Source organism: Equus asinus, chromosome 3 (assembly GCF_041296235.1).
Source record: "Equus asinus isolate D_3611 breed Donkey chromosome 3, EquAss-T2T_v2, whole genome shotgun sequence".
NCBI classification, from domain to species: domain Eukaryota; kingdom Metazoa; phylum Chordata; class Mammalia; order Perissodactyla; family Equidae; genus Equus; species Equus asinus.
The window spans coordinates 35,784,295-35,808,523 of record NC_091792.1 but is presented as its reverse complement, the minus strand read 5'-3'; the positions used below and the strand labels follow the sequence as shown (position 1 = coordinate 35,808,523).

General features: G+C 38.4%; 1 protein-coding gene across 7 annotated transcripts in view; it reads right to left on the bottom strand.

Moving 5' to 3' along the window:
• The window catches only part of ARHGAP10 (Rho GTPase activating protein 10), a 294,014-nt gene that overhangs the window by 123,156 nt on the left and 146,629 nt on the right, over positions 1-24,229 (bottom strand). For all 7 annotated transcript variants that reach the window (XM_070504870.1, XM_014838145.3, XM_014838148.3 and 4 more), the window contains 3 exons: positions 13,321-13,402; positions 11,389-11,434; positions 9,296-9,361 (listed from right to left, as the gene is read on the bottom strand). In XM_070504870.1, the coding sequence (XP_070360971.1) occupies positions 9,296-9,361; positions 11,389-11,434; positions 13,321-13,402 (194 nt within the window). The remainder of the gene's footprint in view (positions 1-9,295; positions 9,362-11,388; positions 11,435-13,320; positions 13,403-24,229) is intronic.

The window sequence follows — 24,229 nt, the reverse complement described above, 5'->3', positions numbered from 1 at the left end:
TGGAACAAAGGCACTAGCTATAACTCATTCAACCTGCCCTTCCCTCTGTCTTTCCTCAGCGTGAACCTTGGGGAAAGGAGTACCTCACAGCATTCAAGCCCTCTGGCAGAATTCAGCTTCCCTTATTACCACTAAGTTGCTTTGTCAACCAACTCTTCCTCTCACCTTACTTCTACTGCCATAGGAAAATACTGACTTAGGATCAGGAGACCAGGATCCTAATCTCAGCTCCGCCACTTTCTAGTTAGATGAACTGTGACAGGTTTACTGAACTTGTTCTGAGCCTCAGATTCCTCATATGCATCTGAGTCTAATAAAGAGGACATCTTCTCAACTATCTACTGAGTCTTGTAGAGATTGGGTGAGCTAGAGTACACTAAATATTCAGAAAACATAAAATGCCATTTATTAGGATTTTAAATGTCATCAGATACAGATTCCACACTGACATTATGTCTGCCATGAAGAGATTTCCCAAGGTATTACAGAGATTCTCAGCAAAGGGGGCAAATCTTTCTTGAACTGATGGTGTACAATTTGTCTTCTCTTTATTCCTTGCTTCATCTCTCACATCCTCAGAAGATCAGCCGATAGAGCCTCCTCATGTTCATTGTGGTTAAGAGCACCAGCATCAAAAAACTCAGTCTGGGATGGATTTGAGTTGTACAATGTTGCTTTCCAGCTCTGAGACTCACACAAGTCAAAGCAAGTCTCTTCACTTCACTTACTCAAGTAAAATGGAGAAATACCACTGTCTCATAGGGTTCTTGTAAGAATAACAAGTAAGAAATACTACCTGTACAACCTGGCTCTTCTCTAGGTTCTTGCCTTCCCAACCACTAAACCCAATGGTTGTTTCTTGGTCCTCTCCCTATCTGAACTTTCTAGAGCATTTGACACAGTGGACTTCCTCCTCTTTGGAATCTCCCCTCTTGTGGATTCCTTTACACCACACTTTCTTGATTCTCCTCCTACCCCCTTGGCTATCTCCTTCATTAGTTTTCTTCCTCTCATCCCCTACATGCAAAGATCCCAAAGATTCTGCCCTTTACCCCATTATCTTCTTACCTCATCATCCACTTGAATGACTTTCTAACACTCAAAACTTCACCTCCCTGAAAATGATGCCCAACATCTCCCCTGTTGCCTTCATTCTATTTCTGACAATATCACAGGTACTTTGACTTCAGGATATCCAAAATCAATCTACATTCCTCCTAAACCTACTGCTTCTCTTACATGCTCTGTCCTGGCCAAGGAAGTCTTCATCTACCTTGACTAGAAATCTCAGTCAGATTTTACTTTTCCCTTTCCCTTACCTCCTACATCCAACAGGTCAGAGGATTCTGTTTTTCTGCCAAGTCTCTCTTCCCATCCATCCCCTTCTTTCCACTGCCAATCCTCTAGTTTAAGCCTCTATCATCTCTTATTTGGATTATTTCTAAAATCCAACCAGCCATCCGGCTTCCCATCTCTCCCCCACCCCATACCCTGCTCCCATCAATTCCACTTCCTGCCAAAGATCTGAACACACCCCTGCTCAAATCTGTCAATGTCTCACTACTACCTACAGGACTGAGGCAAATATGCAGCACAGCACCTGGAATCTGCCACACTCTGACCTCGACTACTCACAGAACATCTTCTCACGTCATACTCACCCACCTACCTCTGCCAGCAACCCCCCAGGGTGAGTGAACACCATCTATTCCAGAATCTCCCTCTGGAGCAAAGAGCAGGTTTCCGTGCAGCCTTGGAAAATAGAGATAGTGTCTCCCTTCAGAGCAAAGGGCAGCCATGCTTGCCAACCATGATAAAAGAGTCAAGTTTCCTAAATTCAGAGTTTTTTCTCCTGTAACACAAGCCCCTGTGTGTTCAAATATCATCTGGCCCTCTTTGCAGTGCCCTTGGGAAATGAGGCTCAGGGAACCATCACAAAATGCAATACTGTAGCTCCTGAGAGTAATAAACTGTCCCTCATCTCTGATCCAGGAACCTTGTGTCTTCTACCAGCATCCATGAAACTACGTAGGATAACTCGTTCACATGAAAGTAGCATAAAATCCCAGAGCCATCACTGTCTTGAAACTAGACTCAAGTGAATCTTTAAAAATAGAAACCATATCTCCAACCATTTTTCCCTCCAGTATCTTTCCTGCAAGAAACATCCAAAAAATCTTGACTAAATCCCACCAAACATGTGCGTGCCCAGGAATAGGTTACATATTAAAGTAAGCTGCAATAGACGGGATAGCTAAATAAAAGTACATTTTATTTTCAAACTCATCACTCATGTAGCTCAAGTTTTAGTTAAAACATTTTACTTATATAAACCAGAAAAGAGACTCAAACTCAAGGCAAAAGTTGGCTGCTGCTTTTTGCAAGACTCCTTTCATGCCTTCTCTACAGAGATCAGAACGTTAGAAAAGTCGTAATGGTGTCTCGCTGCTGCCACCTGCCTCTCCCCCTCAGAGCAGCTTTGGCACCAGGGACTAAATCAATGTTAGGGCAACCCTGGATGATCTCTTTTTGGGGAAAGCCTGAAATAATCTAAAAGCTATGGTCTTCTTTCTGAGCCTTTTCTTTTTCTTCACTGCCCCCTGGCCATTTTACTGCTCAAGTATCCACAAAGCACTCAGGAATATCAGTTGAAAGCCAAACCAGTTAATTTTGCTGCTTGTTACAAGAGCCACAGAAAATTACTAAATAAACTCAGGTGATTTATTTCTCTATGTAAATTACTATTTTTAAAAAACTAAACAAAGTTTCTCAGTGTGCCCAGAAACTTGAATCAACTAATGGGACTACTCAATTATGATTGGCTTCAATTAATAGATTTGTCTCTAAATAAGCAACTCATATTGACTGAGCATTCAATATATGCCAATGTCCCCATTAATCTCTTTTCATTACTACAACGGGCCTATCGAGATGTTACCATCATCCCATATTAAGCATGATAAAATCAAGACACAAGAGATTAAGTAACTAACTTGCCATGGTTGCAGAGGTGATAAGTGGTGAAACAGATTTCAGTCAAGGCTGACTTCTGAGCTTATGCTCTGCACCACTATGCCGAGTTCCAAAGAGCCTTACAACCAAATGCCGCAGACCTCCTCAAAATTTGAACCAAACACACAAAACCTAGCATGCTGCTCTGTAGCAAGGTAGTTTAACCATTTGTCCCTATTAATTTTACTCAACCATTCATGTGGAAGCTAATAGCTTTGAAAGCTTATTTATTCTTAAAACAAGGAAGATTACAAATTGAGAAAATGAATTATCAGTCCTGACTTGCCTGGATTTAGGATTTCAATTTCGCATTTGCATTTCTGCAGACACCACAAGACTCTTCAGCTCCCTCCCACGTAAGACTGTCCTCTGTATCCACCCACACTCATCTCACACCCATTCTGATTAAAAAAGAGACAGCGAGCGAGCGAGAAACTCTAGTTTACTTGCTCTAAATTTCCTGGGGACAGCTGTTCTTTATTTTCTTCATTTTGCACATAATTTGCCCTTGGCAGTTTAAGATTAAAGTGCAATCACAATAAAATATGTTGCAAGTTCACTTTGGGTGTCTTGTTTCCCACAAAGATTAATACTGAAACTATACATTGTCATCTTCTACCAGGCCCATCTTAAGACCCCATATAATTCCAGAAGTGCTCTGGAAGCAGAAAACTCCTCAAGCCAACTTCAGAAAGATTTTCCAAAAACCTAAAACTTTGCTTTTCAAAGGGAAATTCACTTTTACATGTGACAAATCAAAGACTGTCACATCTTAGATGTGGCTTCCTACTTCTATCCCATGAATTCACAGCTTGTTACAATGCTGAATTTGATAACTGACAGCTTGCCTAGACCGACGTTTTAATGCCATACTCTAGAAATTAAAGTGAATATTCAAATTATTCACATATGGAAGATTTTTTAAGAGAAACTTCATAAACAAAAGTGGCATACAAATTTAGTTTTAAATCATGATGACTATTTAAAAAACAGCAACTAAAAGAAGTTTTAAGCAACACAGTCTTACTTTGTTTTTGCATATTTTGCAATGCATGCACCTGAAAAACTAGGTATCATGCATTTCCAGAAAAAGACAATATAATTGGCATAGGAGGTGGTTCCTTTATAGGAAGGGGAGTTACTTACCTAAGGAAATTATGCAATAACCCTCCAAGCTCTGAAATCTTAAGACTCTTTCACACATAACATGATGTACCTTTCTATCTATGTCGAAAATATACCCCATAATTCAGACAGATGTTGACAAATTCATAAAGGAGTGAAAACCAATCCTACTTTTGTTAATTGGAAGTATTAATTCCAACCACAAGTAGAAGAATAAATTCTTCCAATAAATTTACAAATTCTTGGAACACATAATATTGCCAACGTGGCATTTTAGTCAACTCTCTGAATACTCAAGCAAAAAGCAATTACTGATTGAGTGCATACTATGAGTGTAAGGCATTGACTGTACTTAGAAATGAAAAGAGGCAAGCAAAGGATAAATAAGACATTGTCTCCACTCCAAGGAGACAATAAAGTTCTAGAAACAAAATAAATATGTGTAATACAAACAATACCAGGCAAATATAACTGCCAAATGAGGAAGATGGACGTTTCACAAATAAAACAATCCAGGGGAAAGAGGAAACAAAGAAATACATTTAATGAATATCTACTATGTACAAAAATGAGTTTTATCTTCACAAACATGGGTCGGGGTAAGCAGTGTAAATGAACTTCCTAGTTACATTCTTTTAGGAACTACGGATATGAGAGGTTAAGAATATTATCAAAACGTCTATCATACTGCACCACTGCGGAGCATAAACCTTGACAACTTCTACTGATCTGCAGAGAGGTAAACCTTTTGTGGAGCAATCCAAGCACCTCTGCCTCCCACACTCCTCTTGTGCCATCCCTCTGGTCTTGTCTAAAGACTCTTAGGGCCCAGATGCATCATGTTCTTTCAAACATCTACACTTCAACCCCCACTCTTTCCTCTGCCCAAATCCTTCCTTCTGACAACCTGCATTGTGCACCTGGACAATTCCTTCTCATCCTTTAGAACTCAGCTTATGCGCTGGCTCCTCAGGGAAGCCCTGAGTTGGTGGTGTTTCAGAGGCCCAAGAGAGCAAAGGAAAAGAATGAGCCCCTCATCTTCGTCCAGAGATGCAGGCGAACAGCAGACCCTATCACGAGAGTCACAGATCATGGTGGCTGCACAGTAACATTTTGTTTTCGGCAGGGCCAAGACAATGGAGGAAAGGTTGAGTAAAACTGATTGAGAATGATGAGGTGTTTTCCCACAAAGAGACACACTACCCCAGGGCCCCAGAAACTAGGTGTCACACAGAGAGAGCAAGTAAGAGGGGCTGGAAGCGAAGCAGTAGGATGAGTGACCAAGAGGTGTCATGAACACTTCTGCATTTACCCTGGGTTCACCTACAAAGTGTCTGAAATTTGAACTGCCCTAGGCTTCTGAAACACTGAAACTCGCCCACTTTGAGCCATTTTGTTATTTCTTCTCTCAACCTCACTTTTTAGGATGGAAGTTCTACCCTACACTTCTACCCTGCTCACTCTCGCAATCCCAAAGCTACATGGATCCATGATTCACAGACCTGATAAACTCTATTGTCTCAGGAAAGCCCACGTGGCTTCTTCTAGCCTCTAAAAGCAGATGAGAAAATTCCTCTCTCCACTTGACTACTCCTGTTGGAGCTCTCACTGTCTACAGCAGAGGCCCAGCTACAAAGGACTCGGATTTGATAAAGCTGACTGAGCCCAGGAATCTGCATTTTCAAGAAGCACCCTAGTAATCCTGCTATCTGTCATCAAGTCTGCCTGGGACCCAAGTTTCTCAAATATCCTTTGTTTCCCAAACCCAAGTTTGAAGGTGAAATTCCTTGCAGAACTCTAATCTTCTATGTACAACCAACTGCTGAACACAACCTACTTCTTCATCTGCTAAATCACTCAGATGTATCTGTGCTATCTAAACCCACTGCCAAACCCATCACCCTCCATCAGCCACCTCCTCTACGGAATACTCCAAACAAGGCAGAACTCTGGGGCTCCTTTGCACAAATCATCCCACATACGGCCAATTCTAGTTTTCATACTTGCCTTTCTAAGCCTGCTACTCCCTTCTCCACCACCCCCTAATACTTACCCAGTTCCTTCACATTTAAATGCAAATACCCAAGTACCTGCTTTTAATCTGTTTCTTCATGCTTCCTTTCTGGCCAAGTCTGGCTTGTTTCTGTCACATTCTGTCTCCACATCTTTGCTGAGGATTCTCTAAATGCCAAAATATACTTTCCTATCCTTCAAATCCAAGGAAGCCTATTCCTAAACATACTCCTCGATTAACATCAATACTCAACAATCCATCAACATGCATTCAAATTCTCTTAATCTATGCAAACTTGTAACACTTTTATTTTACTATCTTGTATACTTAAATTGTTTCAAATCTCTATATTTTGTCTACCATTAATGGATCAAGGATTATATGCTACCAACCTTCAATATGAATCCCAAAGGCCTAGGGCAAGGCTACGTATCCCCTGTGATTGCTCAATAAATACCGATGAACTGAGTGGCTTCAGATCAGAACGAGGGTTTAACTGTGATAAGTCGCCTGTTACCGAGAGAAGGAAAAGAACATTGTGCAATTTTCTTCAGAACTTTTCTGTGTGTTTGTTTGCTTGGGTTTAGGTCGGGTTATTTTTAAAAAGATAACCCAAGAAAGAAAAAGAAAAGCTTTTATGTCATTTTTAAAAGAACAAGGTAGGAAAACGGTACACTATCTGCTTTAACACTGAAAACAGTGATTAAAAATAATTCTTCAATCAGATCTCATTAAATGGCTCTGGCTATTAGGCATGTAGACCCACGAAGTACACACAGTAATGCTAGTCATCAAATATTTCCAGCTCTCTACGTGTTTTCCAGGCTCATGGGAGGATTGTGCTTCCTAAACTCTTTGGGGTCGAGTGGGGCCATCTGGCTCTTTCTGCCCAATTAACTGTGAGCACATGTAACTCACCTCAAGGCCAGAACATTCATTCACTCACTGGTCCAAAGCCCTCCAAGAGCCGTTTCCCTCTGGCAAGGCAACTAGGTACCTTTAACTCAGTTGGCTCGCAAAGGCAACCAGGAACCTTTAAGCCCAGGTATCAGTGATGAGCAGAGCCCCTTCACCAATGCTTAAGAAATAAAATAAGCTTATTGTTTTAGCCACAGAGACTGTGGGTTTCTTGTGACAAGAACATAAACTAGCTTTATCCTGACTGATGGAAAAAAGTGAGGCAATAACACCTGGAGCATAATAAAAGATCAACAGCCATGATAGCTGATTTGAGGGAAATCTTTAAGAGCAATATTCCTTGAAGGAACTTCCAAATCTAGGACAAAAGCCTCAGAGATTCTACAATGTTCCTCATCATTTTTATTAATATGATCCGACCACTGATTCTTTTAACTCTATTTTTAGTCTATTAACTCCATATAAAAGCAAAGGCTTCAGTAACGGAAGACCTTAAGGAATAAGAGATTTCAAAAGAAAAACATATTTTTTGTTTTTTATTTTTAAATGGGAAAATCTAACTTAAAATATGTAGACTCCTCCTCTGTCAAAAACATCCAACAATTTATAGATTTATAATAAAAATACACTCAATACACGCAGATTCTAGTATATGTGTTCCATTTAATGTACATAACACCTCATAAAATTACATATACCAATCAGACAGCATTCCGATCTTTATCTGTTCAGGCAAAAGCAGGTATGTATAATACATATCTTTTTGAGAAATAATTTATCAAAATAATAAGCATGCAAGTGATACAATTAAGGCTCTTTGCTTCAGGATCTTGAGATAAACAGAAACATGAATGATGAAGTGAGAGATATAAAAACCACAGTATTTTTTCTAAATTTAGGAAATTTTTGAAGCACTAGGAAATGAACAAATTTGTCAGCTCAAGTTAGTTCAGGTTGAAATGAATGAAAATCTGTCACAGACTGAATTGTCGCTGTAAGAGAGCATGGGAGAAAAGGCTTTCTGTGGCTTGGGTTTTTATTATCAATGGGCAAATCCCCAAATCATAAAAGAGCTCGTATTCATCTGTTATCCAGCACTCTAATTTCACAGGTGGTAGTCCTGGCTTTATAACAAAGACTTTGTTTTCACAGAAAACATGAATGAAATGCTTCATCCCACTAAGTCATCCAAAGTAGAACTGGTATATACAATATAGAAGAGTGAATGAAATATTCGATTTATTCATACTTCACTAGGTCTCTAAACAATGAGAAATTCACCCTCCAGAAAGAGTCTCTTTTGCAATATTCAATATTTAGTTTCTCCAAAGTCTGCTGGCATGGCTGCAAAGTGTCAAGTCCCTATTTTTCCTTAGGGACTCTAAAGAAAATGCCTTTGAGCTTTTGGTTGAAGACGAAATTAGCTTTCTTTTTAAATTTAAAATGGAAACCATCCAAATATTTTTATCAACAGAAGAATGGATAAAAAATTGCAGTATACACACATAATGAAATACTACCTGGCAATAAAAAGAAATGAGCTAAGAATATATCCAAGAAGACGAATCTTAAAAGCACGAGGCTAAATAAAGAAGTCAGACTCAAAAAACAACACACTGCATGATTCCATCTATATAAAATGCTAAAGAAAAAAAAAAAAAACAGAACTAGAGTGATAAAAAGCAGCTCAGCGGTTGCCACGGGCCAAGGAAGGAGTGGGATTGATGGCAAAGGGGCACAAAGGAATTTTGGAAGGAGATAGAAACCTTTTATGATTGTGGTGGTAGTTACACAACTACTACATACATTTGTCAAAATTCAACTTGTACAGTCAAAGTCAGTGAATTTTACTATATGTAAATTACACCTGAATGAAACTGATTTTTTTAAATGGAGGCCAATTTGACAATGGAAGATGGAAATATCTTAATAGTGAATGAATAAAAGTGATTAACACTGGCTGTTCGACACCACTGATTCTTCTAACAATTCTCATTTCAGCAGTGACTTCATGTTTCAATGCAGGGGAGAAATAAGTAAATAAAAAGGAAAATCCCATCCTGTCATAGTAGGACAAATCTCTGAATCTCTGACATCTAGAATGTGCATTGTGCATTAATGTATCTCATTCTACAACACCTAACCATGCAATAAGTATTTTAAATGACTCAGATTTTACATACCTATAGACTTTCAAGAATAAAATAACTCAGACAATCGTGTTACCTCGTGTTTCAACTGCACTGATGCATTTTCTGAGAATTGTGAATCCCATCTTATCCAACTGTGCACCTAAAAGAAATACAGTTATAAAATATTAAGGGCACAATTAATTACATTTCTCTTCCTCAAAAAGTAGGAAAAAATTATTTAAATCAATCTAATTTTTATTTCACTATTAAAAAAAGAAAGCTAACGGCCATTATGTATTTAAATAATGTAAATGAAAATTTCACACATTTAGAGAGGCACTTACTGAAATATTAGGACATCTATTCCCAAGTTTATAAATAAATTTATAATTTAAAATTTTTTTGAGATTTTAAATTTTTTTAATTGCGCTAACACTGATTTATAACATTACATAAATGTGGGGTGTACATTATATTTCAATTTCTGTGTAGACTACATCATGTTCACCACCCAAAAACTAAAATAACTTTTAAAGTATTAAATATAACTTCTTTTAAACAGTGGAGGAAAAAGTGATACAAATCTTTAGGGGAAGCTATCCAGAAATAGTTAAGATACAATTTTGCCAAAATTTCAACAACAGCTCAGTTTTTTTAAAAATTATATTTAAGAGTAAAGATCTTTAAATTACCTGAAAATTGGAGAATTAACAACAACCTTTTCCTTTTTTAACCTGGGGGTGAAACTTAAGAAACACCTTCTAAAAGTATTATTTGGGCCATGAGCTTGAAAAAAAATTTCATATTTTATACTGTTCTCTAAGTGTTTAAAATAATATTTGACTTTCATAATGAATTTAAAAGATGATTCATGTAGTAGAAAAGATTGTTTTGAAAATACAGTTTCATATTTTTCTCTAATAGATGTTTGCCTATGATTAGGCTGGCATATTTGAATATCCTAATAAAAGACAATTCTTGTTTCAAAAATGAAATCAGGGAAAGCGGATGCTTTTTCCTCTGTATTCAGAACTAGTAATACTAATTCTTGGCTCTCAGAGGAGATAGAATGAACAATCCATGAATGCGAACTTTGCAGGTTTAATGCTAAGCTTGAAGAGAATGGAAATGAGGAAAATTGGGCAGTGGTGTACTGTTTAGGATCCACTATTTACAACATTTTGCTTAGCAAAACTATTTTTCCCAAAAAGGGCATGCTTTCATTTTTCTATAAAATATAAGAAAAGAAAGGAAAGAGAGAAGGAGAAAAGAAAAGAAAGATGAAGACAGGTAAGAAAAAGAAAGAAAGGAAGGAGGAAGAGGAGAAAGACAAGTGAGAAGACATTAAGAAGGTGCTCTGGTCGATTTACAAGGTTCCATGGCACCCTGTCAATGTCCAGGGCCAGGCTACAGGAGATGTCCTTCATTCAAGCATAGGCTCAAGTGACAGACACATCATGATAATTATGTAACGTGTTACATAACGTAATGTTTCCAAACCATGGACATTTGATAAATGTAGCCTTAATTTCTCCAAAGATATCAAAAGTAGATTAATAAAGAATCCAGCAAGTTTGGTCAGATTTTTACTTTATCTCAGTAAAAATCAAGAGCACAGAGCTAGGCAGTACTTCATTTTCCTCTAGCGCATACAATGCATGTGAAGGTCATTATCCTAGAATATCTCAATATGTTTGGTCACTATTTGTCATTATTTTCAAAAGTACAATGCTATAGTATTTGTATAGCCTATACTCAGAGACTTTAAGGATAAAGAACATCAAGGGTGGAAGTGACAGGGGCCGGGAACAGGAGACCTGATAAACAGCTCCTATGCAGAGGAGCTTACAACTTCCTGTTGAAAGATGCATACCTGAAACTCTTATGTGTTCATTTAAGGCTATAAGAAGAAATATCAAAGTGAATTGTAGATAAAGTATTTGGGATTTGAAGACAAGACTAAAGAAAAGAAAGCTCAGAGATAGGAAAGATCAATGAAGGTTACAGCGGTCCAGGAAAATCTGCGGAGCTCCTCAGTGGATAAGAGAGAATACATATAGTATGTGGAGGACCAACACAGAGAGGGTGCAGAGTGAGCACCCACCAACAGGTTGACCGTCAGTACTGAAAACAAAGTAACTCATGAAAAACAGGGACAAAGAGTCATTTTTATGAATTAGCACTTACTTCCTTCTGGTCTTGGGACGATGGCTCTATTAAAACTATGGAACAGCTAGCAAAAGAGAAAATATTTTTAACAAATCAATATAAACAATTCAAGTAGGCATACCTACAACCATGCAAAAAAAATACACCAATACTGGTTAATTATATACTTTCGTGCTCAAATGCCAAGATAAACAACAAAAAGGGGCACCTTACTAGCAAAAATAAGATGACAGTGCCATGATTCTTCAGAAACTTTTTGAAAGTTTATGTAAATTTGAAATGCTCAGCCTTACAGGTATAGAATGACCAAAAAAAATTGCTGCATTCTAAACAATAAGATAAAGCTCATTTTTTCACCACTATTTCTAAAATCTGATATGTACTTAAGAAAGAGATGACTCCCACCCATTATTCAAATAACTACATCTGAAATAACTAAGTGATAATTCCAGGCTGCCTCTAAGAATTCTAGCGCTGACTGTTATTTGCAAGACATAAACACGGCACCTGGAAAAAATACACAGCACTTTCAGTGTCCCCACATAAACACATAGCTGAATATTTTCTTTCTCCAGACTTGCCTTTGTCTTTGTATCTCAAATTAATTACTTGGCTCTTTATTCTAAAGGAGAGGTTATATATGTCTGCAAGGTTACCCTGCCTTTGACGACAGACTATCTCTCAATGACTTACTCACGGAATCTTTTTGCTACGCAAACTCACTTTCAAAGCACTTCTGGAATCTCTGGGGAGCTAAATTCTAGTCAGTGCATCACCTTTACTCCAGAGAATTAGTATAATCTGTTTTGGATCTTGGTAACTATTAATGCTGTAAGTACTCTTGACTCCCAGCTAAAAATTTCAAGGACAAATTAAGAATAGACAGAAACAAAACTACGAAGGCTAAATGCAGATCAAATACAATAAAATGATACACAAATCTGATCACTACTTTTTTTCCCCAAGAATGACACATTCTCCTCTATAGCATCTATTTTCAAAATGTGTGATTTGGGTTTTCATTTTTCAAACACCACATCAGGACTGCCACACGCATTGCTGCCCAGCCTCCTTGCCTCCATTTCCTACCTTTGGCCCATTTCACAAGCTCTATTCTGACACCTCTCTTTTTACTATATAGGAACCCTCTTCCGCTTTGCAAGCCATTCTCTTTCCCTTTTTTTAAACCCAACTGAAATGGCAAATGCTTTCCAGATAAGCCCACCTGGTACCTGCACTATCAGTTGATTTAGAGTCATAATACTTTGAGTTTATTTAAATTAGTTCTATGGCATTTTCTGTACTTATCCTCACCTAGTCCCCAACTCAATATATGATTTGCTGAATTCTCTATTCCCAAAGGCAACAGTCTACCGAAATGAAAGTGGTGCTTGAATAAAGCGGCACACAGCCTGAATTCCAGTGCCTCTGCATCTATATCACTGCCTTTAATTTATTCCTCAACCCAGCCTGAATACAGAGGCCCACTCGCGAAGGCTACACAATACTGTAAACCATTAGGCTAACCGATAAATTGTTAAATCGAGCAAAATAACTACAGCAGTCACTTATAATATTGCTTGCACTACCTCATATTTACTGTTCCATCTCTACTGAGATCAAAATGAACTGCAAGCATTTATTGTGTTCATCACCCAAAATATTGTCCGTGGGAAAGAAGAAATTGAGAATTTAGATGGCTTCCTCAAGTGAAGCAAAACCGAGTGGCAAAGTCAAGAAAAACCAAAAATAAAAACTAATGATATACCAGTCTTATGTGTGCTGTTGCTACCTCAAGCCAAATTACTAGACTACTGGATGCTTCCAAGATGAATTCAAACACCGGTTTCAGCAGGGAACTTTTTCCAAATACTATAAAGCAAAAATAACATAAAAATGAACACAACTCTAAAGGATTTGAAATAAAACTCAACCACTGATTATTCTTACAGCTTCTTTTCCACCCAGCGCCTCCAACCACTGCTTCCTTTCCTCTTCGGAAAATGCCTGCATGGTCAGGGAAACACCAGGCCTGAAAGACACCAGTAACAGATCAGGTTATCCCTTGGCCGCTAAAAACAAACCTCCTTTCCTACTTCCAAACGTTGTTTTGTGGTGATTAAGTTGTGTTTTTTTAATTTTTAATTGTGCTAAAATACACATAACATAAACTTTACTATCCTAACCATTTTGAAGTGTACAGTTCAGCGGTGTATTGATCAACCAATCTCCAGAAGTCTTCATCTCGTAAAACTAAAACTCTGTACCCATTAAAAAATTTCCCATCCCCTTTCCTCTTAGCCCCTGACAATCACCTTTCTACTTTCTATCTCCATGAATCTGACTACTCTAGGTAATTCTTATAAAGTGGAATCATATCACATTTGTATTTTTATGACTGGCTTATTTACTCAGCATAATACCCTCCATTTTCATCCATGTTGTATGTGTCAGAATTTACTTCCTTTCTAAGGCTGAATAGTATTCCATTGCTTGTATACATCATATTTGGCTTATTTGTTCATCTGTCAATGGACACTTGGGTTGCTTCCACCTTCTGGCTATTGTAAACAATGCTGCTATTAACATAGGTATACAAATATCTCCTCGAGACCCTCCTTTCAATTCTTTTGGATATACACTCAGAAGAAGAATTGCTGGGTGTGCCACAATAAGAAATATATATTTGGTCTCTGACCCCATTTCCTGGCACACAGCTCTTAAAACCCTTGGAATCTCCGAAATGATGTGTTTTTTGGTATACTAATGAGAAGATGGGGCTGGGGACACCCGCAGAACCTCAGGATGGGGGATGGTTGCCAGGGGAACCAACCATGTGATCAGACCTTTGAAAGTTTCAGCCCCACACACCTCTCGGGAGGAGAGAGGGGCTGGAGATTGAGTTCAATCACCAATGGTCAATGATTTAATCAATCATTCCTACGCAAAGAGGCCTCCAGAAAAATCTCTGGGTTTCAGAAAGCTTCCAAGCTGGTGAATACATGTAGGTGGTGGGAGGGTGGTGTGCCCAGGAAGGACGTGGAACCTCCAAGCCCCTTCCCTCATACCTTGCCCTTTATATCTCTTCACCCAGTTGTTCATTCATATCCTTTAAAATCCTCTCTTCCGTAATAAATTGGCAGTAGTTAGTAAACTGTTTTCCTGAGTTCTATGAGCCGTTCCAGCACATTACTGAACCCAACAGGGTCATGGTAACCCTCCATTTATAACCAGTCAGTCAAAAGCACAGGTGACAATCTGGACTTGCATTTAGAGCCTAAAGTGGGGAGGGAAGTCTTGTGGAACTGAGCCCTTAATCTGTGGGGTCTGCACTAGCTCTGCTTAGTGTCAGAATTGAGTTAAATCATAGGACATCCAGTTGATCTCCACAGAGAATTGGGAGAATTACTTGGTGTGGAAAAACTCACACATCTGAAATACAGAAGTACTCTGTAAGTAGGGAGAAACAAAGTCTTCCCTCACACTGGGTCATATAGTAATCTATTTTTAATTTTTTGAGGAACTGCCACACGGTTTGCCCCAGCAGCTGCACTATGTGCATTCCCACCAACAGTGCACAAGGCTTCTAATTTCTCCACATCCTCACAAACAATTGTTATTTTGTCTCTGTCTCTCTTTTTCTTATTTATAAATGAAATACATGCTTATTAATCTCACCTAAGTATGAACAAAATAAAACCAGAAAGTCATTTTTCACCCCATCCCAATTCCACTTCCAAGAAGACAGCACTGTTAACCATTTTGTGTGTTTCCTTCACATTTTCTCGGAGCCCTGTGTTGGCCCTCAGGCCCAAATGTCAATCTTTCTCAGTTCAGTTTATTCATACATTTGGAGATTCTGCCAGAAAACTCAATATCGGGAGGGAATACTAGGTAGAAAAGCCATTAATAATTACCCTTAACCTGCAGGTGGTTTCTGGAATGAAACAAATTTTGTATATTTGAACAAAAGTATAGAAATAAACTTTTCTGGCAAGAAATTAAAAGGTAAAACATGGAAAACCGGAAACAAAAATAGACGGTTGAAATGGAAAATATATATTAATTCTAATTTGATATTGAATATACTTTCTAAAGTTACCATTCCTATAACAGTACTTCACCTCATTTTTAACTACTGGATAATCTTTTTCAAGAAAAGGAGGCTGTAAGAATCAACTGTAATTCAATAATCACCACAATTTTTATAAAGTACTGTAAAGTATAAAGTACTCCAAAAGCACTGAGCCAAATATGAATACACAGAGCTCACAACACTCACTCCCACAGGCATTATGCTTTCTCCCCAAATGATGGTTATAAAGCATAAGAGAAGAAGTTACTTGCTTAAAATTCACTATGAAGTAACTATAGCTGCAATTGACAAGCTCTTGTTTGCAACCATTTTCTCCATTCCATGAACTTCATGGGGGGAAAAAAATCACCAATAATCTCCCCATCTCACTCCTGAACAGCAAAATGGCTCTTTATTGTCTACCCCAACTCTTCCTGCACTGGCCCAGCTTCACCGTCACCTTGGCACTACAGAGCGCAGAACCAAAGTTTCACCTCCTCTAGCTCTGCTACTCACACATCCTTTTGGAGCAAGAATCAAGGCAAGATGCCGAGACAACCAGGTTGTTTTAAGTTTCTCAACCAGGACGTGAAGATTTTGGCCTTTATTCTTAGTAACCCACACTGGGCTCAGGGGAGTTAATTAAAATTGTGAGGCAAAACTTCAAATGGCACGAATGTTTTTCTTTACATCAGTGAAGTGATAAAATAATATTTACTCATGGGGGGTCTCAGGTCTGCAAGAATGCTCCATTCTCGTAAAGGAGAAAAAATATCTGGAGACCTCTCTAACAATTATATTTATTCAAACATTTAACATATGATTAAGTAAACAAAAGTTTAAAATGAAAAATAAGATGTTATAGCAAATATAATAGAAAGCTGACATGTTTTCTAATCCAGAAACGGCAAAATTAGCCGAGAAAATGGGACCCAAGGCCAAAAATGGCCACCTCTGCCATGGGAATACAAACACAGGGTCTATAAACATTCAATTCAATAAACACTGAGTGTCTACTGTGCTTTAGGTCTTGTACCAGAGGGTCAGGAATTATTTACTGAATACCTCACCATGTGCTGCTAGGCACTGGGCCGAGCATACAGCTCACGAAGGGCTGACGTACTAGCAGGGAAAGCAGAAGGTCAACAAATCACAAATAATCAATTAATTACAATTGTAGAGAGTGCTGCAAAGGAGTCAGGCAGATAACTGTAAATGAGTGAAGCCAGCTATGTAGGAGAAAAAGAGTGAGTGATACGGACATCAGAAGATGTATGCCCAAATATAAAAGCATTCAACTTCAAATATGTTCAGTCATGTGGTCAAGATGACTTGTCTGCGAGCTAATTCAGCTGCCAGTCTCAGTAGGCAACTTCAGGATTTCAAGGTGCTATGGGAATAAGAGAGGAGCGCCTGACCTAACCCTGGAAGTTAGGCTTTCCTGGGGAAGGGACATTTAATCTGAGGCTTTAAGGATAAATGAGCCATGTCGGAGCAATAGGGCCAGAGTAGTCCCCTAAGCCGAGAAGGCATACAGGAGTGAAAGAGCATACTTTGGAGGAGCTGGGATCAGCCTCATTGCTGTCCCTATAAACCAGACGGAGAGTGGCACAACAGAAAGCTGCGGAGGCAGCCTAGAAAGCTGGCTGGTGGCCACCTAGCCCTTGGTGGCATACAGAGGCATGCAGGGCCTCCTTGGACATACTAAGGATTTGGTTTATCCTAAACGTCACTGAAGGTTTTTAGTAGGGCAACAACATGACCAGATTAAAGGTGTCCATTGAACACTGGCTACTGGGTGGAAAATGGGATTGAAGACAGGCAAGAGATGGCTGCAAAGATTTGTTAGACGAGTGAAGGATGAGATAGAATGGCCAAAACGAAGAAAAAGAAATGAATGGACTTGAGAAATATTCAAGAGGTGCTTCTACACGCTATGGGCAACAAAATAATGAGCAAGAAAGCTGTCACTGCAAAGATAAAGAATAAAAGACAAATCAATTACAATATAGCATTAATACTAGTAAAGGCATTCAGCGAAAGCCAAAAACAATTGAAGCAAATAAGGACGGAATATTCTTACATACACAAAATCTGACACTGAGCCTGAAGAAAATGCTTTGTACTTCAAGTTCCTTTTTTCCTCCTAAGGTTTTCCACTGATATGTAAGGGGAAATACTACCTACTACAGGTAGATGCTTGGATATTCACATAGAACAGCAAATAGAGATGTTGGATAAGAGAAAGAATCACTGGTTCTGGTAACTTGAAACACAAGAAAAATGTGTTGAACAACAAAGAGCTTAAAGAGTTATGAACTAAAATTATAGATATCAAAGTAGAGAATAAAGCAATTGTCAGGCTTCCGATGAAACAGCCATATTACGTCTGGATAAAAATCCACAGTGGCATAAAAACTGAAGTATTATTATATGTCTTGCCTCCAAGCACTATGACTAAGACTGGAGCCACCTAGCCCTCTTTGTGAAATATAGCAGAGAACAAACAAACTTGTTGAAAGATGAGAGACTAAGTAGAAATATATCACCTACAAGGAAAGAATTCTATTTCTGTTTACATTTGGACAAACAATAACATGGTAACTCAAAACAATTCCACTTTTGAGAATTATTTCATCACACTACACATTCTTCAGAACAGTTCATACTGGCAACACATTACTTAAAGGGATCAGTCACTAGTATTACAAAAAGCTGGGTTCCCATCCTATCACAGACTGCTCACGGCCATCCCCTGTCTACTCAGCTCCTACCTCTAAATATTCCTGTAGGAAAAATAAAACATAGTACAGGAAAGCAAGTTTAATCATTTTAAATTCTCCAGTTTCTTCCCTTTTTTTAATAATCAATTGCTAGGAAATCATTAAGCAAAAATGAGACTAGGAAACACTGCACACATTTTAAACTACAATATTGGGGCCAGCCCAGTGGCCAAGTGGTTAGGTTCGCACGCTCTGCTTTGGCAGCCCAGGGTTTCACTGGTTCAGATCCTGGGCACGGACATGGCACCGCTTGTCAGGCCACGCTGAGGCGGCATCCCACATGGCACAACCAGAATGACCTACAACTAGAATATACAACTATGTACTGGGGGGCTTGGGGGAAAAGAAGAAGAAGAAAAGAAAAACAAGAAGATTGGCAAGAGTTGTTAGCTCAGGTGCCAATCTTTAAAAAAAAAAAAAACTACAATAGCATCTCATTGTTAAACCAAACTATAAAAACTCTCTAGTTTTTGAAACAAAGACATATTTTATTAATAAAATTTAATGAATATGTAGGACAACATGGTGAATATAAAGATAGCAAAGAATAGAAAATTTCACAACAATGTGCTGGATTATTTACATTTACATAAAGAAAGAAATAGCAATTATATCTTCTCCATTTCATGGAGAGGCTAAGGTGACAACATTAGTGACTTCATTGGAACTAGAACTAGAATTGAGAAAGTTCTAATTTTTGGTTCTTGGAGCCAATATTGCTGCAGTGCATTACACTGGTCCAGCTGAGGACACAGCCATATCTTCTTCATCTAATAATTCATTTCAACCACACTAATATCTTAGTATCAAAACTGTGCCAGACACTGGGCTAAGTTCTGAATAATTCACAGCAAGGCAAAGCCGATTCCTAGTGAATATAAAGACAACAGTATAAACTTCATGAAGAAAAATGGACTTGATAAAAGAGAGCAACTTGCCAGGGCAGTCTGTCTTTCTTTACTTAAAACCATAATTATTATCTGTAGAGCACAACATCTAGAATTGAAATCTGAAGAAAGAAACCCTTGGGTTAAATACGTTCTTGTTCTTAAATCTGCATCTCAGTTTCTTTTCATTCACTCATTAAAAAAATACATACTATTATGCATCAGGCACTCCCTTAGGCTCACGCATGAGAAGCATCTAAGAAGCTATTATCTGTATTCTATATCTGACCCTGTATCAATTAAATCTCTTTCCACTGCATGTTTTCTAGTTCTATCAAAGCATGTGGAAGACAAGTGTTTTCCTTACATTTTAGCTAATAGATGATAATGCCTATATATTAAGAAAATATACAAAAAGGTAAGAGTGGAAAGAAATATTCACAAGACATTGATGAGCTGTCAATTAATGAGATGTTATTGTAAACAGAGAAATCAAAAGAGAAGACTAAGAAGTAGCTACCAAAACTTACAATGTTAACAATCAGCAACACTCTACTTTTCTACGAGGAACGTTGAAAAGGAAAAGGGAAAAACCAAACCAGCACGTTACAAGTCCTGCACTAAATTTTATCCTGAGAAGGGGAAAGTGCCAAAGCCAAACAAAACACAGAAATGTAGCTGTCATAATCAGTTTCTCATAAAGGTTGCTGGGAAAAAAATTTAAAGCACAAATCTATGAATCATACATTTTTCCAGAGATGATAAAAGCATTTGCCTGAGTTTACTAACGGTGAAGACTTTATAATAACTTCTTTCTTCTGTCCACCAAAAAGAGGTTCCAAATAGAGCAAGTAAGCAATGACAGAGTCAGAAGTAGGATTATATTCTCCAAAAAAAGTGAAGTCAAATCATTAATCATTAGAGAACTATTGCTTTGCTTAGAATGGAGAAGGTTCGAAGAGAACACTGTTCTCTCTCTAACAAGAACAAGATGGAGAACCTATAAAATCATAGTAGTTTTGTTGGTTTGTTTTTAAATAACTATCTGAGAATTGAAGACACAAAAAAAATTTAAAGAACTACAATGCAGAAAGTAACAAGCCCTTTCTTGGAGAGAAATGAACACACACACACACACACACACACACACAAACACATAGGCACACACATGGCTCTTTTCATCCTTTGTGAAGCAGCTGGACAAAGAGGAAGCCATAGAGAAAAACAGTAGAATTTTAAAGTTTTAAAGGTAGAGTATGGGCTGGTGTGATAGTTCAGAATCCCTAGAAGACATAGACACAAAGAGTGTTGGAACCCACTCTCCAACTGTTTCCCATGGGACTTCACCAAGTGCTCATGAGGCCATCTGAGAAGAGGGCTGAAAGAGATGCCCCCTGACGTATGTGTGCTAAGTGTGAGGGGTAGGGCAGGAGAACTTCCAGACAAGGCTCTGAAAGCATCCTCAATACATGTGAAGCCTGTGACAAACAGAATCTAATTAAAGTAACAACAGTCTCAGCTCAACTGCCAACTGAAGTGACAGCCCTACACATTAGCAGTCTGACAGAAGAATGGGCATGCCCTTTACTAGGCATAAATATTACTTACTTTAGTCTCTACTGCTCTCTTACACACAATATCTGGCATTCAACCAAAACAATCACAGGGCATGCAAAGAAACAAGAAAACGTAACCCAACATCAAGAGAGCAAGCAGTCAAGAGAAGCAGATCCAGAAATAGCCCAGATATTAAGGGGGAAAAAAATCAGACAGAAATCTAAAAACACCTACAGGCATACTTCGTTTTATTGCGCTTCACTTTATTGCACTTCAGATATTGTGCTTTCTAGAAATTGAAGGTTTATGGCAACCCTGTGTGGAGCAAGTCTATCAGCATCATTTTCCAACAGCATTTGCTGACTTCATGTCTCTGTGTCACATTTTGGTAACTCTCGCAATATTTCAAACTTTTTCATTATTATTATATGTGTTATGGTGATCTGTGATCAGTGATCTTTGATGTTACTATTATAATTGTTTTGGGGCACCACAAACCATGCCTACATAAAACAGGGAACTTGATGAATGTTGTATGTATTCTGACTGATACAACGACCAGCCATTCTACCATCTCTCTCCCTCTCCTGGAGCCTCTCTATTCCCTGAGACACAACAATATTGAAATTAGGCCAATTAATAACTCTACAATGACCTCTAAGTGTTCAAGTGAAAGGAAGAGTCTCACCTCTCTCACTTTAAATCAAAAGCTAGAAATGACTACGCTTAGTGAGGAAGGCATGTCAAAAGCCGAGACAGGCCAAAAGCTAGGCCTCTTGTAACAATTAGCCAAGATGTGAATGCAAAGAAAAGTTCTTGAAGGAAAATAAAGTGCTACTCCAGTGCACTCACAAACGATAAGAAAGCAAAGCAGCCTTATTGCTGATATGGAGAAAGTTTCAGCGGTCGAGAGAGAAGATCAAACCAGTCACAATTTTCCCTTAAGCCAAAGCCTAATCCAGAGCAAGGACCTAACTCTCTTCAGTTCCGTGAAGGGTAAGAGAGGTGAGAAAGCTGCAGAAGACAAGTTTGAAGGGAGCAGAGGTTGATTCATGAGGTTTAAGGAAAAAAACTGTCTCTGTAATGTAAAAGTGCGAAGCGAAGCAGCAAGTGCTGATGGAGAAGCTGCAGCAAGTTATCCAGAAGGTCTAGCTTAGAGAATTAATGAAGGGGCTACACTAAACAACAGACTTTCAGTGTAGACTAAACAGCCTTATATTAGAACATGCCATTTAGGACTTTCATAGCTCAAGAGGAGAAGTCAATGCCTGGCTTCAAAGCTTCAGATGATGGGCTGACTCTCCTGTTAGGGGCTAATGCAGTTGGTGACTTTCACTTGAAGCCAATGCTCATTTACCATCCCCAAAATCCCAGGGCCCTTACGAATGACACTAAATCTACTCTGGCCATGCTCTATAATAACGAAACAACAAAGCCTGCATGACAGCACATCTGTCTACAACATGGATTACTGAATCGTTTCAGCCCACTGTTGAGACCCACTGCTTAGAGAAAAAGATTCCTTTCAAAATATTACTGCTCACTAACAACGTACCTGGTCACCCAAGAACTCTGATGGAAAGGTACAACGAGATTAACACGTTTCCACGCCTGCTAAGACAACATCCATTCTGCAGTCCATGGATCAAGGAGAAATTTCAACTTTGAGTCTTATCATTTAAGAAACATATTTCGTACAGCTACAGCTGCCAGAGTGATTCCTCTGATGGATCTAGGCAAAGTCAACTGAAAACCTCCTGGAAAGACATTCACCATTCTAGATGCCATTAAGAACATTCATGATTCATGGGAGGAGGTCAAAACATCAGCAGTAACAGGAGTTTGGAAGAAGTTGATTCCAATCCTCATTAATGACTACCAAGGGTTCAAGATTTCAGTGCAGCAAACTTCATTGTTATCTTATTTTACAAAGTGTCACAACCACCCCAGTCTTCAGCACCCACCACCCTGATTAGTCAGCAGCCATCAACACTGAGGCAAGACCCTCTACCAACAAAATGATTACAACTTGCTGGAGGCTCAGATGATGGTTAGTATTTTTTAGCAATGCAGTATTTTTAATTAAGGTATATACATTGTTCTCTTAGATGTAATGCTACTGCACACTAACAGACTATAATATAGTATAAATATAACTTTTACATGCACTGAGAAACCAAAAAATTCATGTGACTCACTTTATTGCAATGTTCACTTTATTGTGATATCTGCTTTATTAAGGTAGTCTGGAACTGAACCTACACTATCTCCAAGGTATGCCTGTATGTGTATGTTAAAGGATCTAGTGTAAAAGATGGCCAACATGCATAAACTGATGGGAATTTCGGCAAAGAGATGGAAACTATTAAAAAGAGACAAATGTTATACACAAGAAATGGAAAATAAAACAACAGTGACAGAGAATTCAGGAGCACAACTTTCATATGCAAACCAACCAATCTCAAGTCTATATCCCAAACCATCCCCTTTGTCTTACTCTCACACACCAAGCCAGTATTTACCCAGCCCTAAAACATCCCAGGACCAGATACCAGACAACTAAAAACTAACCCTATAGCCTACAGCCCAATGACATTATTCAAACTAGCCAATCCTAAGCTGTTTCCCCTTCTCTGCATGGCCTTTCCCACAGAAACCCCAATAAAGGCTCTGATCTAGGATTTTCCCTTGCTCCTTCCTGACTCCTGACCAAAACCTGGTGTTTCCCATGTGTCCCTGTGTGGTATAGTGTGCCCTCCTCTCCTGGAAACTGTGAGTAAAAAATTCTCTTCCAATGGCATTAGCCTCTCCATGTCATCACCCAATTACTTTCATAAATTAAAATCTTTCAGGTACAACAGAAACAAATATCAAATGGTCTGGCATAATGCAGTTGGAATCCCAGAAAATAAAGAAAGAGAAAATGGAGCAAAAGTATCTGAGGAGATAATGGCTAAGATTTTCTAAAACTGATAAGAAATATCAACCCACGTATCCAAGAACTTCAATGAACCCCAAGCAGGATAAAACAAAGAAAACCACACCTAGGCACATCATAAAAAGAAAATCTTGAAAGCAGCAAAAGAAAAAGACAACATACAGGGGAACAATAACAAAGATAGATGACTTGTCATGAGAAAAAAAATTGGAGGCCTGAAGAAAATGGAATGACTTCTTTGAAGTGCTGGGAGAAAAAAATCCTATCAATCTAGAATTCTACATCCATCAAAAATGAAGGCAAAATAAAGACATTTTCAGACATACAAAACATGAAAGAATTCTTCTCTAGCACACCTGCATTACGAGAAATGCTCAAACTAAACTAGCCTAAGGAACTTAAGGGAAATGGCACGAGATAGAAACTCAGTTCTGCAGAAAAGAATGAAAAAACTCAGAATGGATAAAAATGTTGGCATAAAAAAAGACAAAAAATCATACATACACATATATATACATATATATGTAAATAAAACAAATTTCTTTAGAAGATTACTGACTATTGTATTCATCAAGTAAACATAGTAACGTATCATTGGGTTCATAATGTATGTAGAATT